The 14,622-nt window shown below is 46.0% G+C and overlaps 1 protein-coding gene across 2 annotated transcripts in view; it reads right to left on the reverse strand.

Annotated features, from left to right (window-relative positions):
* Window positions 1–14,064, reverse strand: part of smarcal1 (SWI/SNF related, matrix associated, actin dependent regulator of chromatin, subfamily a-like 1) — a 124,853-nt gene extending 110,789 nt beyond the window's left edge. Inside the window, exons 1-3 of one of the 2 annotated variants that reach the window (XM_048535072.2) lie at window positions 13,887–14,064; window positions 12,879–13,557; window positions 6,666–6,716 (exon numbers count right to left, since the gene is read on the reverse strand). In XM_048535072.2, the coding sequence (XP_048391029.1) occupies window positions 6,666–6,716; window positions 12,879–13,500 (673 nt within the window). In that variant the 5' untranslated portion in view covers window positions 13,501–13,557; window positions 13,887–14,064. The other variant, XM_048535074.2, reaches the window with a different exon arrangement.
* Window positions 14,065–14,622: the final 558 nt, after the last annotated feature.

Consider the following 14,622-nt stretch of genomic DNA (forward strand, 5'->3'; position numbering starts at 1 on the left):
TAAATGTACCCAAAGTTGGCGAATCTACTACCGTTGCAGACAAAGCGTCCCATTCCCTTACTACTCTCTGAGTAAATAAACTACCTCTGACATCTGTCCTATATCTTTCATTCCTCAATTTAAAGCTATGCCCCCTCATGCTCGCCGTCACCATCCTAGGAAAAAGGCTCTCCCTATCCACCCTATCTAACCCTCTGATTATTTTGTTTGTTTCAATTAAGTCACCTTTCAACCTTCTTCTCTCTAATGAAAACAGCCTCAAGTCCCTCAGCCTTTCCTCGTAAGACCTTCCCTCCATACCAGGCCACATCCTAGTAAATCTCCTCTGCACCCTTTCCAAAGCTTCCATATCCTTCTTATAATGCGGTGACCAGAACTGTACACAATACTCCGAGTGCGGCCGCACCAGAGTTTTGTACAGCTTCACCATAACCTCTTGGTTCCGGAACTCGATCCCTCTATTCATAAAAGCTAAAACACTGTATGCCTTCTTAACAGCCCTGTCAACCTGGTTGGCAACTTTCAAGGACCTGTGTACACGGACACCGAGATCTCTCTGCTCATCTAGACTACTAAGAATCTTACCATTAGCCCAGTAATGTACTGTTTTATGTTCTAAAGATCCTCTGGATGTGGATGCTGGTGCAATAGTAGATAAGGACAAGGGGATCCTATCACTGTTGTGGGAAGGAAGTGGAGGGGGCGGTGGTGGTGAGGGCTGAAGTGCAAGAGAATTGGAGATGGATTGAATTGTTGTCACTGGGCTGTTAATCTAGAGACCCAGATAACGTTCTGGGTACTTGGGTTCAAATCCCACCATAACACATTGGGGAATTTGAATTCAAATTTTTAAAAAAGTGGAATTAAGAGTCTAATGATGGCCATGAATCCACTGTCGATTGTCAGAAAAATCTATCTAGTTCACTGATGTCCTTTAGGGAAGGAAACTGTCATCCTTCTCTGGTCTGGCCTACACATGACTCCCAAACTCACAGCAGTGTGGTTCAGTTTAAACTGCCCTCTGGGCAATTAGGGATAGACAATAAATGCTGACATCATCAGCAATGCCCTCATTCCATGAATAAATAAAATAAATGTTTCTGTACCCTTTCCACATCCTTCCAAAACTGCACATAATATTCCAAATATGGCCTACCTAAAGTTCTATACAACTGCAACAAGACTTGCTGATTTTTATAGTTACCGTTTGCACGTGATTCACAGCACAGAAGGAGGCTTGTTGGCCCATCAAATCTTTGCCATTCAAAAACAACCACGTAACACCCCTCTGATGAAGGGTCTAGGCCCGAAACGTCAGCTTTTGTGCTCCTGAGATGCTGCTTGGCCTCCTGTGTTCACAGAGTCACACTTTGTTATCTTGGATTCTCCAGCATCTGCAGTTCCCATCATCTTTAGAACATAGAACATTACAGCACAGTACAGGCCCTTTGGCCCTTGATGTTGTGCCGACCTGTCATGCCAATCTCAAGCCCATCTAACCTACACTATTCCATGTATGTCCATATGCTTGTCCAACGACGACTTAAATGTACCCAAAGTTGGCGAATCTACTACCGTTGCAGGCAAAGCGTTCCATTCCCTTACTACTCTCTGAGTAAAGAAACTACCTCTGACATCTGTCCTATACCTTTCACCCCTCAATTTAAAGCTATGCCTCCTCGTGCTCGCCGTCACCATCCTAGGAAAAAGGCTCTCCCTATCCACCCTATCTAACCCTCTGATTATTTTATATGTTTCAATTAAGTCACCTCTCAACCTTCTTCTCTCTAATGAAAACAGCCTCAAGTCCCTCAGCCTTTCCTCGTAAGACCTTCCCTCCATACCAGGCAACATCCCAGTAAATCTCCTCTGCACCCTTTCCAAAGCTTCCACATCCTTCTTATAATGCGGTGACCAGAACTGTACACAATACTCCAAGGGCAGCCGCACCAGAGTTTTGTACAGCTTCACCATAACCTCTTGGTTCCGGATCTTTGATCATGTAACACTTCTAATACTGTTTTCCAGCACATGTCCAAAGCCTTGTATGTGTGGCATTGCACACCTAAATACTTCTTAAATGCTTTGAGGGTTTCTTCCTCTACTACCCTTACAAGTGGGGTGAGTTCCAGATCCCATCACCCTCCAGGTAGACAGAGATAATGGGAACTGCAGATGCTGGAGATTCCAAGATAATAAAATGTGAGGCTGGATGAACACAGCAGGCCAAGCAGCATCTCAGGAGCACAAAAGCTGACGTTTCGGGCCTAGACCCTTCATCAGAGAGGGGGATAGGGGGAGGGAACTGGAACAAATAGGGAGAGAGGGGGAGGCGGACCGAAGATGGAGAGTAAAGAAGATAGGTGGAGAGAGTGTAGGTGGGGAGGTAGGGAGGGGATAGGTCAGTCCAGGGAAGACGGACAGGTCAAGGAGGTGGGATGAGGTTAGTAGGTAGCGGGGGGTGCAGTTGTTTTTTGCGAACTGAGCGGAACAACTGCACCTCCCAGTCGCAAACCATTTCCACTCCCCCTCCCATTCTCTAGATGACATGTCCATCATGGGCCTCCTGCAGTGCCACAATGATGCCACCCGAAGGTTGCAGGAACAGCAACTCATATTCCGCCTGGGAACCCTGCAGCCATATGGTATCAATGTGGACTTCACCAGTTTCAAAATCTCCCCTTCCCCTAATGCATCCCTCAACCAGCCCAGTTCGTCCCCTCCCCCCACTGCACCACACAACCAGCCTAGCTCTTCCCCCCCACCCACTGCATCCCAAAACCAGTCCAACCTGTCTCTGCCTCCCTAACCGGTTCTTCCTCTCACCCATCCCTTCCTCCCACCCCAAGCCGCACCCCCCACTACCTACTAACCTCATCCCACCTCCTTGACCTGTCCGTCTTCCCTGGACTGACCTATCCCCTCCCTACCTCCCCACCTACACTCTCTCCACCTATCTTCTTTACTCTCCATCTTTGGTCCGCCTCCCTCTCTCTCCCTATTTGTTCCAGTTCCCTCCCCCCATCCCCCTCTCTGATGAAGGGTCTAGGCCCGAAACGTCAGCTTTTGTGCTCCTGAGATGCTGCTTGGCCTGCTGTGTTCATCCAGCCTCACATTTTATTACCCTCCAGGTAGAAGTGTTTTCCTCATGTGCCTTCTCAATCTCCTGTCCCTTACCTCAAACGTTTGCCCCCGGTCATTGAACCCCATGAAGGTGAAGTACTCCTTCCTAATCTGCACTATTTATACCCTACAGCTTCATACATATCAACCATCTCCACACCAACCCCACCAGCCCCCAACTCAGTCTCTTCTGCTCCAAGGAAAACAACTCCGTTCTATCCAAACTCTCCAGCCCAGACAATACCCTGATAAAAAAAAACAGAAGTTGCTAGAAAAGTTCTGCAGGTCTGGCAGCATCTGTGAATTAAAAATCAGAGTTAACATTTCGGGTCTGGTGACCCTTCCTCAGAACACTCTTGTAAATCTCCTCTGCGCCATTTCCAGTGCTATCACACCCTTCCTGTAATGTGGATTCCAGAGCTGGACACAATGCTCTAGTTATGGGCCAATTAATTTTCCATACAGTTCCAGCATTACCTTCCTGCTCTTAAGCTCTATGTCTCAGCCAATAAGGGGAAGTTTCCCATATGTCTTTTTAATCACTTGATCGACCCGTCCTGCAACCTTAAGGAACTGGTGGGCATCCTCAGTGCATCCTAAGTTGCTACAGTTCATTCCTTGTCGTGCTTTTTGTGCCCAAGTACTTCATCTCACGTTAATCTCGATTGAATTCCATTTGCCACTGATCAGCCTGTAGACATCCTTTTTTTTTGTTATTCATTCATGGGTTGTGGCCATTACTGGCTGACCAGCATTTATGTCCATGTCTGGTCACCCTTGAGAGGTCGGTGGCAAGCTGTCTTATGGAACTGCAGCAGTCTTCATGCTATAGGTTGACCCACAATGCCATCAGGAAGGAATTTCATGATTTTGACCCAGTGGCAGTAAAGGAATGGTGACATATTTCCAAATCAGGATGGTGAGTGGCTTGGAGGGGAACTTGCAGATAGAGGTGCTCCAATGTATCTGCTGCCCTTCTCCTTCTAGATGGAAGTGGTCAAGGGTTTGGAAGGTGCTAGGAGAGGATCTTTCATCTTTTTCTGTAGTACATCTTGTAGATGCACGTTGCTGCAACTATATGTCAGTGGAGGAGACAGTGGATGTTTCTGGATGTAGTGCCAATCAAGAAGCCTCTTTCCAATCAAAAGTGTCTAGCCTCTTAAGTGTTGCTGGTGCTGCACCCATCCACGCAAGTGTGATGTATTTCATCATACTCCTGACTTATGCCTTGTAATGGTGGACTGTGGTTTGGCCACTTTTGGAATACTGTATTCAACTCGGTCTCCGTGCTATAGGAAGGATGTTCTGAAACTTGAAAGGGCTCAGAAAAGATTTACAAGGATGTTGCCAGGGTTGGAGGGTTAAGCTATAGGGAGAGGCTGAGTAAGCTGGGGCTATTTTCTTTGCGGCATCAGAGGCTGAGGGGTGACCTTATGGAAGTTTATAAATCATTAGGGGCATGGGTATGGTGAATAACCAAGGTCTTTTCCCAGGGTAGGAGAGTCCAAAGCTAGAGGGCATAGATTTAAGGTGAGAGGGGAAAGATGTATAGAGACCTGAGGGGCAACGTTTCATGCAGAGGATGGTGTGTGCGTGGAATAAGCTGCCAGAGGAAGTGATGGAAGCTGATGCCATTACAACGTTTAAAATGCAGCTGGGTGAGTAGGTGAATGGGAAGGGCTTAGAGGGATGTGACCCAAATACTGGCAAATGAGACTAGATTAATTTCGGATATCCAGTCGGCATGGACGAGTTAGACCAAAGGATCTGTTTCCGTGCTGTACGGATTTATGACTCTATGATAGGCCTTGGTGAGTCAGGAGTTGAGTCCCTAACCACAGTAGTCTGAGTCTCTAGCCTCTAGCTTCCCTTTGTAACCACTGTGTTTATGTGGTTAGTTCAGTTGAGTTTCTGGTTGGGGGGATTCAGTCACAGTAACACGATTGAATGTTAAGGAGCAGTAGTTTGATTGTTTCTTATTGGTCACAGTCATAACTTGGTGTTTGTGTGGCGCAAATGTTACTTGACACTTATCAGCTGAAGCCTGGATATTGTATTTGAACACAGACTGCTTCAGCATCTGATAAGTTGCGAATGGTGTTGTACAAAACTCTGGTGCGACTGCACTTGGAGTATTTGCGTACAGTTCTGGTAGCCGCATTATAGGACGGATGTGGAAGCATTGGAAAGGATGCAGAGGAGATTTACCAGGATGTTGCCTGCTATGGAGGGAAGGTCTTATGAGGAAAGGCTGAGGGACTTGAGGCTGTTTTTTGTTAGAGAGAAGAAGGTTAAGAGGTGACCTAATAGAGACATGCAAGATGATCAGAGGATTAGGTAGGGTGGACAGTGAGAGCCTTTTTCCTCGTATGGAGGTGGCTAGCACGAGGGGACATAGCATTAAATTGAGGGATGATAGATATAGAATAGATGTCAGAGGTAGGTTTTTTTACTCAGAGTAGTAGGGGCATGGAATGCCCTGCCTGCAACAGTAGTAGACTCGCCAACTTTAAGGGCACTTAAATGGTCATTGGATAAACATATAGATAATAATGGAATAGTCTAGGTTAGATGTGCTTCAGTTTGGTTTCACAGGTCGGTGCAACATGAGGGCTGAAGGGCCTGTACTGCACTGTAGTGTTCTATGTTCTAACATTACACAAGCATTAATAATTATTCCCACTTCTGAGCTTAGAAGGAGGGAAGGTCATTCATGAAACTGCTGAAAATAATTAGGCCTGGGACACTACGCTGACAAACTCCTGAAGAGATGTCCTGGAGCTGAGATGACTACTCTCCAACAACCACAACCATCTTCCTATGTGCCAGTTATGAATCCAACCAACAGAGAGTTTGTCCCCTGATGCCCATTGATTCTAGTTCTTCTGGAGCTCCATGGTGCCACCCTAACCACCGCCACTGCCAACCTCCCCACAACCACACCCCACCACTTTCCACTAGCCTTGATGTAAAGGGCTGTCATTCTCATCTCATTTGCAATCCACAGATATCCTCCTCACCATATGCCAACCCACCAACTTTCATTTAATCTGTGATCTTAATGATCAACACTCCTGCATTCAAGCCCTAATCATTTATATCTAATACAAACAGTGAAATCCCTAACACTGACCTCTAAGAGACTCCAGCAGACACAGACTTCTAGTCAGCAAAACATCTCTCATCTATCATTTTCTGCTTCCTGCTGCTCAACCAATAATGGGTCCAACTAATCAAGTTTCCACAGGTCCCAAGGGCTCTTACCGTCACTATTAGTGTCCTATACAGGACCTTATCATATGCCCTGCTGAACTCCAAGTTGACTACGTTGAATGCACTGCCCTGATTTATATACCTCGTCACCTCTGTGAAAGCTCAAGTTGGTCACACATGACTTTCCCTAATAAATCATACCAACTGTTCTTGATTAATCTCTGCCTCTCACAGTGAAGATTAACAAGTGAGGCTTAATGGAAACATGTTTAGATTCAGTACAGCAATCAGTTCATTTACAATAAAAACCTGGTTATGGCTGAACTCACTCAAGTGGTTGTAATCATCCAGGCTGAAGTTCCACATCTTGGTGGCTGTATCTGCAATCATAGAATGATAACAAAAGTGAGACACTATTTATTTGATTATAAATCATTACACAACTGATAAAACCAACAGTAACAGCATCAATCGACCAGTCAGGATAAAATGCAGATCCGAAGTGGAAACAAAAACTGACAGATACATTTGCACCAAACAGGGACGGCACGGTGGCTCAGTGGTTAGCCCTGCTGCCTCACAGCACCAGGGACCCGGGTTTGCTTCCACCCTTAGGCAACTGTCCGTATGGAGTTTGCACATTCTCCCCACATTTGTGTGGGTTTCCTCCGGGCGCTCCAATTTCCTCCCACAGATCGAAGATGCGCAGGTTAGGTGGATTGGACATGCTAAATCTCCAAAAGTGTTCAGGGATGTGTAGTTTAGGTGGGTTATAGGGGGAATGGGTCTGGGCGAGATGCTCTCAGGGTTAGTGTGGACTTGGTGGGTCAAAGGGCCTGTTTCCACACTGTAGGGATTCTTTGAAACAGTAAATATCAGTTACTGTTCCTGTGGATACCTTTCTCCCTGGTTTGGTCACTGGCTACATAGGAACCTGGTCACAACAGAACTGTTTAGAGGACTGCTGAGTATTTCCAGTCTCACTGATTTTTAAAAAACTAAACAGAAAAGCCTACACAGCAACCCTTTATGATCACATCAGCTTCCACTAACCACATTCTTCTAGCCACATATCCACTTTAACAAAAGTTCCTGTACCGAAACCATAGTTATCCAGACATGACTGCACAAAGCAAAGAGGGGATGTCTGCATTTAATACGGAAGTGTCGGAAGTCGGCAGGCATCGGGATCAGTTTTGGATTAATACGAGGCCATGGGGACAAAGTGGGGCAGTGTGATTAGCTATGGATTGATAACAGAGTCCTGCAGAGGCAGTAGGGTTTTGGGATTAATTACAGTATCAATCAACAAAACATGGGGAGATCAGCACAGCTTGTAATTGATTGATGGCAATGGAGAGAGAGAATTACAGTGGGATTCATTTGTCGATTGATACAAGGTTATGGTGAGAAAGTGGGGCAGAAGGATTAGCTTCATATTGATCTAGAATTATGCTTGTGAGGGGTGGATCATGCCTCACAAACGTTATTGAATTCTTTGAAGAGGTGACCAAACATGTGGATGAAGGTAGAGCAGTGGATGTGGTACACATGGATTTAAGTAAGGTGTTTGAGAAGGTCCCCCATGGTAGGCTCATGCAGAAAATAAGGAGGTATGGGATAGGGGGAAATGTGGCAGATTGGATTCAGAATTGGCTGACCCTCAGAAGGCAAAGGGTGGTCGTGGAAAGAAAATATTCAACATGGTGCTCAGTTACGAGTGGTGTACCACAAGGATCTATTCTGGGTCTCAGGAACCTACCTCTCCTCCCCTTCCCTCTGACTCTGACCCCTCCCCCAAACCTCCCACCTCCTGTTGGGTATTCACCATCCCTCCTAACCATCTGCTCTCCGATGTTGAACGCTCTGTACTCAGCAAAGGCCTCAGCCTCATTGCTCTGCATCCCCACCTTAATGAATTTCGGGCACGACATGGGCCAACTTCGCCTCCTGACTCATTTCTTTGGACAAGAGTCCTCTCCCCGCCCCACAGGCCCCTTTGCCTAACTCCAACACTCTCCCTCCATCTGGACCCCTCCCTCTGGCCTTTTACCTGCACTTGATCTTTTCATTGAGAACTTAACATAGAACAGTACAGCACAGTACAGGCCCTTTGGCCCTCAATGTAGTGCCGACCTGTCATACCGATCTCAAGCCCATCTAACCTACACTATTCCATGTACGTCCATATGCTTGTCCAATGACGACTTAAATGTACCTAAAGTTGGTGAATCTACTACCGTTGCAGGCAAAGCGTTCCATTCCCTTACTACTCTCTGAGTAAAGAAACTACCTCTGACATCTGTCCTATATATTTCACCCCTCAATTTAGAGCTATGCCCCCTCGTGCTCGCCGTCACCATCCTAGGAAAAAGGCTCTCGCTATCCACCCTATCTAACCCTCGGATTATTTTATATGTTTCAATTAAGTCACCTCTCAACCTTCTTCTCTCTCATGAAAACAGCCTCAAGTCCATCAGCCTTTCCTCGTAAGACCTTCCCTCCATACCAGGCAACATCCAAGTAAATCTCCTAGAACATAGAACATAGAACAGTACAGCACAGAACAGGCCCTTCAGCCCACAATGTTGTGCCGACCATTGATCCTCATGTATGCACCCTCAAATTTCTGTGACCATATACATGTCCAGCAGTCTCTTAAATGACCCCAATGACCTTGCTTCCACAACTGCTGCTGGCAACGCATTCCACGCTCTCACAACTCTCTGCGTAAAGAACCTGCCTCTGACATCCCCTCTATACTTTCCACCAACCAGCTTAAAACTATGACCCCTCGTGCTAGCCATTTCTGCCCTGGGAAATAGTCTCTGGCTATCAACTCTATCTATGCCTCTCATTATCTTGTATACCTCAATTAGGTCCCCTCTCCTCCTCCTTTTCTCCAATGAAAAGAGACCGAGCTCAGTCAACCTCTCTTCATAAGATAAGCCCTCCAGTCCAGGCAGCATCCTGGTAAACCTCCTCTGAACCCTCTCCAAAGCATCCACATCTTTCCTATAATACGGCGACCAGAACTGGACGCAGTATTCCAAGTGCGGTCTAACCAAAGTTTTATAGAGCTGCAACAAGATCTCACAACTCTTAAACTCAATCCTCCTGTTAATGAAAGCCAAAACACCATATGCTTTCTTAACAACCCTGTCCACTTGGGTGGCCATTTTAAGGGATCTATGTATCTGCACACCAAGATCCCTCTGTTCCTCCACGCTGCCAAGAATCCTATCCTTAATCCTGTACTCAGCTTTCAAATTCGACCTTCCAAAATGCATCACCTCGCATTTATCCAGGTTGAACTCCATCTGCCACCTCTCAGCCCATCTCTGCATCCTGTCAATGTCCCGCTGCAGCCTACAACAGCCCTCTACACTGTCAACGACACCTCTGACTTTTGTGTCGTCTGCAAACTTGCTGACCCATCCTTCAATCCCCTCATCCAAGTCATTAATAAAAATTACAAACAGTAGAGGCCCAAGGACAGAGCCCTGTGGAACCCCTCTGCACCCTTTCCAAAGCTTCCACATCCTTCTTATAATGCGGTGGCCAGAACTGTACACAATACTCCAAGTGCGGCCGCACCAGAGTTTTGTACAGCTTCACCATAACCTCTTGGTTCCAGAACTCAATCCCTCTATTAATAAAAGCTAAAACACTGTATGCCTTCTTAACAGCCCTGTCAACCTGGGTGGCAACTTTCAAGGATCTGTGTACATGGACACCGAGATCTCTCTGCTCATCTACACTACCAAGAATCTTACCATTAGCCCAGTACTTTGCCTTCCGGTTACTCCTACCAAAGTGCATCACCTCACAGTTGTCTGCATTAAACTCCATTTGCCACCTTTCAGCCCAGCTCTGCAGCTTATCTATGTCTCTCTGCAACCTACAGCATCCTTCGTCACTATCCACAACTCCACCGACCTTAGTGTCGTCTGCAAATTTACTAACCCTTCCTTCTATGCCCTCATCCAGGTCATTTATAAAAATGACAAACAGCAGCGGACCCAACACCGACCCTTGCGGTACACCACTAGTAACTGGACTCCAGGATGAACATTTCCCATCAACTACCACTCTCTGTCTTCTTTCAGCAAGCCAATTTCTGATCCAAACTGCTATATCTCCCACAATTCCATTCCCCCGCATTTTGTACAATAGCCTATTGTGGGGAACCTTATCGAATCCCTTGCTGAAAGCCACATACACCACATCAACCGGTTTACTCTCATCTACCTGTTTGCTCACCTTCTCAAAGCACTCAATAAGGTTTGTGAGGCACGACCGTCCCTTCACAAAATCGTACCGACTATCCCTAATCAATTTATTCTTTTCTGGATGAATATAAATCCTGTCCCTTGTAACCTTTTCCAACACTTTACCAACAACTGAGGTAAGGCTCACTGGTCTATAATTACCAGGGTTGTCTCTACTCCCCGTCTTGAATAGGGGAACCACATTTGCTATCCTCCAGTCATCTGGCACTATTCCTGTAGACAATGACGAGTTAAAGATCAATGGCAAAGGCTCGGCAATCTCCTCCCTGGCTTCCCAGAGGATCTGAGGATAAATCCCATCCAGCCCAGGGGACATATCTATCTTTACCCTCTGAAGGATTTCTAATACCTCTTCCTTGTGAACCTCAATCCCACCTAGTCTAGCAGGCTGTATCTCAGTATTCTCCTCAACAACATTGCCGTTTACTAGAGTTGACAAGTTCTGAGGAACAGTCACCGAACCCGACACGTTAACTCTTTTTTCTCTGCCACAGATGCTACCAGACCTGCTGAGCTTTTCCAGCAACTTTGTTTTTGTTCCTGATTTAGAGCATCCGCAGTTCTTTTGGTTCTTCTCAATTTTGGGTCCCCTTCTATTTGAGATTTTTGTAAATGATTTGGATGTAGGAGTGGAAAGGTGGATTAGTAAATTCACGGACAATACGAAGGTGGGTCGGGTTGTGGATAGTGGGGAGGGCTGTTCTTGGTTACAAACGGACATTGATAGGATGCAGAGCTGGGCTGGGAAGTGGCAGATGGAGTTTAACCCTGAAAAGTGTGAAGTGATTCATTTTGGAAGAACAACTTGAAAGCAGAAGACAGGGTTTATAGAAAGATTCTTGGCATTGTGGAGGAGCAGAGGGATCTTGGGGTTCATGTCTACATACCACCCAGGTGGATAGAGTTGTTAAGAAGGCGTATGGTGTGTTAGCTTTCATTAATACAGGGACTGAGTTCAACAGCTGTGAAGTTATGCTTCAGCTGTACAAAAGCGTGGTTCAGCCACGTCTGGAGTATTGTGTCCAGTTCCAGTCGCCTCCCGAAAGATGTGGAAGCTTTGAAAAGGTGCAGAGGAAATTTACCAGGATGTTGCCTGGAATGGACAGAAGGTCTTACGAGGCAAGTTTGAGAGCGCTGGGGCTTTTCTTTTTCGAATGACGAAGGATGAGAGGTGATTTGATACAGGTATACAAAATGGTCAGAGGTACACACAGCGTGGACAGCCAGAGACTTTTTCCTAGCGTGGAGGTAGCTATTATGAGGGGGCATAGTTTTAAAGTGACGAGAGGTAGATATAGGGGAGACGTCAGAGTAGGTTCTTTACTCAGAGAGTGGTAAGGGTGTGGAATGCATTGCCGGAGAGGTTAGTGAAGTTGGCCTCATTAGGGGCATATAAGAGGCTATTAGATAGGCATATGGATGATAGTATTAGGTCGGGGCGGAGGTTAGAGAGACATTCAGTTTAGGGTAAAAGTTCAGCACAACATCGTGGGCCGAAGGGCCTGTACTGTGCTGTACTGTTTTATGCTCAATGCAGAAATAGTGGACAGTAGGACAAAAACAGAAATTGTTGTAAAAGCTCAGCAGGTCTGACAGCATCTGTGAAGGGAAATCAGAAATCTTCCAGTCCTGCTGAGATTTTCCAGCAATTTCTGTTTTTGTTTCTGATTTACAGTACCCAACAATTCTTCGTGTTCTTAATGGGACAATGGGGATGGTTTAAGAGTTGGTATCGGACTATAGGTACACTGCGGGGTGATGGGATTAGTTTTGTGATTGATACATGGTATGGGGAAGTGGAATTAGTTTGGGATTAATACATTGCTGTGGGAAGAGGGGAAGTGGCACCAGTTTCAGACTGCATAATGTCTCATTGCTTTTTGCAATATCAAACTGTTATTTTGGAAATATGGTGAAAAGAAAAGAATTAGCAAGATGTTAGACTATGGGAGTGTGTGAGGCGCCAACAGCACAAATCGAAGACTAGGCAGAATAGGTTAACTGCAAACTCGTCACATATCATAAATTGTTTGAGAGGTTTTCATTTAACTTCATTCCATTCATCATATATTGCAGGACACTCTCCCTCTCATCTCTCCAGCCGCAGCCCCCTCCAGCCACAGATTCATGTCCCTCCCCACAATGGTTCTTGTGCAACTTCTTGTATGTCTAGCCGACCTTCCCTCTAAAATACCATCTAACTGACCTCCTTTTCTCTTTGTAATAGACAACATAAGACTGAAATCTTACCAAAATTCCTACTTGGGATTGTTCTGAAGACTGAAACTAGCTCTGCATTGTAGCCAATTTCCACACGAAATCGATCCTGAGAGTGCTTCACACAGCTGCCCCTGTAATTATTGCTCCAGTTTCCCAATGAGATTCCAGGTGAACTGGAATGGCTTTTCCCTGATTGTAAGTGGGCATTAGCAGAAACGGAATGCCCCAGGTTTGCCCCAGCCCAAGTCTCCTTCTCCGAACTATTAGATGCCAGCATATTCCTTTCCTTAGTTGTACAGGGTGGAACGCCTTTAGTCATGGAGTCAGGTTGTGTTACAAAAGGAGTAAACTTGGCATCCCCAATCTCCATCTTGAGGTAAGCTTGAGGCGCAGCATCAATAACAGCAGCCTTTTGCTGTCCAGTGCATAGAGGTGATGCCACCTCTGCTGCGGAATCACTCTGTTGTACCAGTCCAAGGTGACGGTGAGTTGGGGTGTACTGCAGTCCATTCTTGTGGGTGGATGGAAATGCAGAGTTCTGTCGAGATTGTGTTTGTTGCTGTAACGCTAAGCTCTCTGCTCGCCTGGCCAATGCCTTCAACCGGTTTGTTTCAATCCGTCGTTTCTGATCTTCAGTCAGAACCAGTGACATTCTCCTTTATTGCTTGAAACGGTACCAGTGTCAGCAACATGCAGTCGAAACATCAAACTATAATCAACAAAAGAATCTAATCAATAATTTTTTTGAATGCAAAAAGTCCGGAAATGTAGAAACTGAAGAAGACACCACAGTCTCAACGCATTCCAGACTGTTGTGTTGAATCTCCGCGTGAAGAACATCTGAAACTCCGAAACAGAGACTAGTATTCATCACTACAAACCATAAAGGGCAGTGCTGCCTGCAAACCCGAGGGACTAGCGCAAATTCTAATCTAAAGCAAGCAGACAGACATTGGACCGTGCAACAGAAGACAGAGGGAGTCTCGCTGCCTATTCACATTACCATCAACACCGCCTCCATACCCCAAAATCACTTACCCGCCGATTCCCGAAAATCGAGGCCGAGGATTCAGAACCCGATAGGCCTCAGGAGCGAAGGCCCTGATTGCGGTAACACCGACCAATCATCAACCGGAAAATAGGCACGTGACAAGGCGCGAGGGGGAGATTTAAGTCGGAAACTTCAACTGTCACCGCCGTCCGTATGTAATATTCTTCATATGCAATTATACATTATAATTATTACACACCACATCATTTAATGTTTAAATACATCAACACCCGGACTATATCCAGACTTGGACTGACAAGTGACATGTGACATTCTCACAGATAACGTGATATGACTATCATCAATAGGAGACAATCTCACCACCAACCCTTAATATTCGATGATGTTACCATCACTGAATCCACCACTGTCAACATCCTGGGAATTACCATTGACCAAGACTCAGCTCACTATAACATGGCGGCAGAGTAGGACGCTCCAGCTGGAGCTTGCCTACTCTGCCCACTCTTTTTTTTGTTTTTCTTCTTCTTTCTCCTAGTGCTGTTTTGTTTCTACCCCTCTTTTTCCTTCCTTTCTCCCCCTTTGACTCCCTGCCTCCAGCAATGATTCCCACCCTCTGGCAACTACTCCCAGCCACTGATGACAATTCCCAGACTCGAGTGAGCAGCAATTCTCGACCTCTGGTGACAACTCCCAGTCTGGCACAGCAGCCTCACGTGGTGGCCTCTCCGGCCTAGCGCTAGATCATGCCAAAGGATCTCT

The sequence above is a fragment of the Stegostoma tigrinum genome, chromosome 7 (assembly GCF_030684315.1).
Source record: "Stegostoma tigrinum isolate sSteTig4 chromosome 7, sSteTig4.hap1, whole genome shotgun sequence".
In the NCBI taxonomy this organism is placed as follows: Eukaryota; Metazoa; Chordata; class Chondrichthyes; order Orectolobiformes; family Stegostomatidae; genus Stegostoma; species Stegostoma tigrinum.